Below are 1908 nucleotides of genomic sequence, written 5' to 3'. Positions count from 1 at the left end.
AGAAGATGGCATGAGAATTTGTTTTAGCTTTTTATAAATGTGTTTGTGATAAGAATTGAAAGTATATAGAGAATGGATATGAAATGTAAAACGAGAAATGGCAACAAAGAGTGATGTGTGTGTGTGTTGAGAACTTGAAAGAAACGACTGTTTGTGATGAGTGTGTGTGATGAGAACTTGAAAGAAACGGCTGTGTGTTTTGTTTAGCGATTGAAAGAATGGAGAGATTGGATATTGGCAAATGACTACAACTATGGAAAACACAATTTATAATGTTTCTGATGCAAAAAATTACAAGTTCTCGTGATGCAATGCAACAAAATACTTCCATGATACAAGATACTCGTGATGCAACAAAACAAAACTTGTTCTCTCGTGATGCAAGAAAACAAAACTCTTGTGACCTCTCAGCAGTATCTCTGCCTCAGACTCTCATAACTTCTCTTGTGAACTCTCTGTCTCAGACTCTCATAACCTCTCTTGTGACCTCCAGCACTATCTCTGCCTCAGACTCTCATAACCTCTCTTGTGAACTCACCTACATTACAAGATCAACATAAACACTCACAATAACAGAACATTTTAAAAGAACAGAAGATCAGTATAAACACTTAGCATAACATAACATTTTTAAAGAACAGAAGATCAGTATAAACATAACATAACACTTACCACAACATCATTTTAACTAGATCATAACACACGCATTTTAGAACATAACAGGATAAGAACACAAGCATTTAAGAACATAACAACAAGATGAAACATAACAACATAGACAACAAGACACAGAACTAGAGTTAAACGACTAACTAACTAGACAACAAGTCATTGATGAGCTTGCTCTTGAGGATTTCTTCATGCTCAGCCAACGGTTCCTTTTTTCCAATAAGACTATCAAGCAAACTCATCTTAGACAACCGTTCTTTCACTGCCAAAGCCTGTTGTTTGATTGTCCACATACTCTGAAATTTATTCAAATCCACTGTCTCCACCCCTGTCTTCTTACCACTCGCCTTAGCGGCCTTGACACCGGGGGGACGCTTGCTCGCAGTTGCTTCAGATGTAGATGAATCTGGACCATCCTCAGCCTTCCTCTTCCTCGAGCTCCCATCGTTTTTAGCAAGGTCGCACCACTTCTGGTCGTTGCGCAACTCCCTCCATGCGTGTTCCAAAGTGAATTTCTTCTTCTGATTGTTGAAGAAAATTTGATGAGCTTGCCTGAGAACATCATTCTCATTTTGCCCGCTGCTTTTTTCTCTACTAGCAGCCTCGTAGGCTCCACAGAACTTGCACACAAGATCATTGATCTTGTGCCAACGCTGCTTGCAGTGGCCTGACTCTCTCACCTCGCGGCCAGGAACATGAGGACTTGCCGCAAAGTAGGCAGCAATTCTCTTCCAAAACGTGCATGGTCTTTGCTCGTTGCCAACGACAGGATCTTTGCTCGTGTTCAACCACGAGCTGATCAGAACAATATCATCCGCTTGTGTCCATTTCCTTCGTTCTCTTCGCTCAGCAGGAGTGTCTCCAGCCTCAAAGTTTGAAGCTTCGGTTCCTAGACTACCTCGAAATGGAACTTCTGATGAAGATAGTTCAACACTATCTTCATAGTTACCAAAGGAAAGAGTTTGTTGACTCAGTAGTTCAACAAACTTGGAGGTTCCGGTTGATGGAAAAGAGTCCATAACAGAAGCAAGCTAGAGAAAGAGAGATAGAAAGAACAAAGAAGAGAAAGGGGGAAGAGAAGAACAAGGTTCGATGTGAATTCAAGAAAGAGGAAAGGAAATATTTTTATAGATTCAATAAAGATGAGATACGGGGAAGAGAACAAAGCATTGATCACAAACCAACCAACCATACCCGACTAGACATATTTCTAACACCGAACACAGCATGGAACATCAA

At 40.5% G+C, this 1908-nt stretch overlaps 1 protein-coding gene across 1 annotated transcript; it reads right to left on the bottom strand.

Annotated features, from left to right (window-relative positions):
* Window positions 1-812: 812 nt before the first annotated feature.
* Window positions 813-1688, bottom strand: LOC106297359 (glutathione S-transferase T3-like). Its single transcript, XM_013733614.1, has one exon. It carries the CDS (start codon window positions 1686-1688, stop codon window positions 813-815), a length of 876 nt encoding a protein of 291 aa, XP_013589068.1.
* Window positions 1689-1908: the final 220 nt, after the last annotated feature.

The sequence above is a fragment of the Brassica oleracea genome, chromosome C6 (assembly GCF_000695525.1).
Source record: "Brassica oleracea var. oleracea cultivar TO1000 chromosome C6, BOL, whole genome shotgun sequence".
Classification (NCBI taxonomy): Eukaryota; Viridiplantae; Streptophyta; class Magnoliopsida; order Brassicales; family Brassicaceae; genus Brassica; species Brassica oleracea.
This window is presented reverse-complemented; position numbering and strand designations above follow the sequence as displayed.

Bases quoted from the DNA above. Each gene is read 5' to 3' on its own strand.
- LOC106297359 (XM_013733614.1), bottom strand. From the start codon at position 1,688: ATGGACTCTTTTCCATCAACCGGAACCTCCAAGTTTGTTGAACTACTG.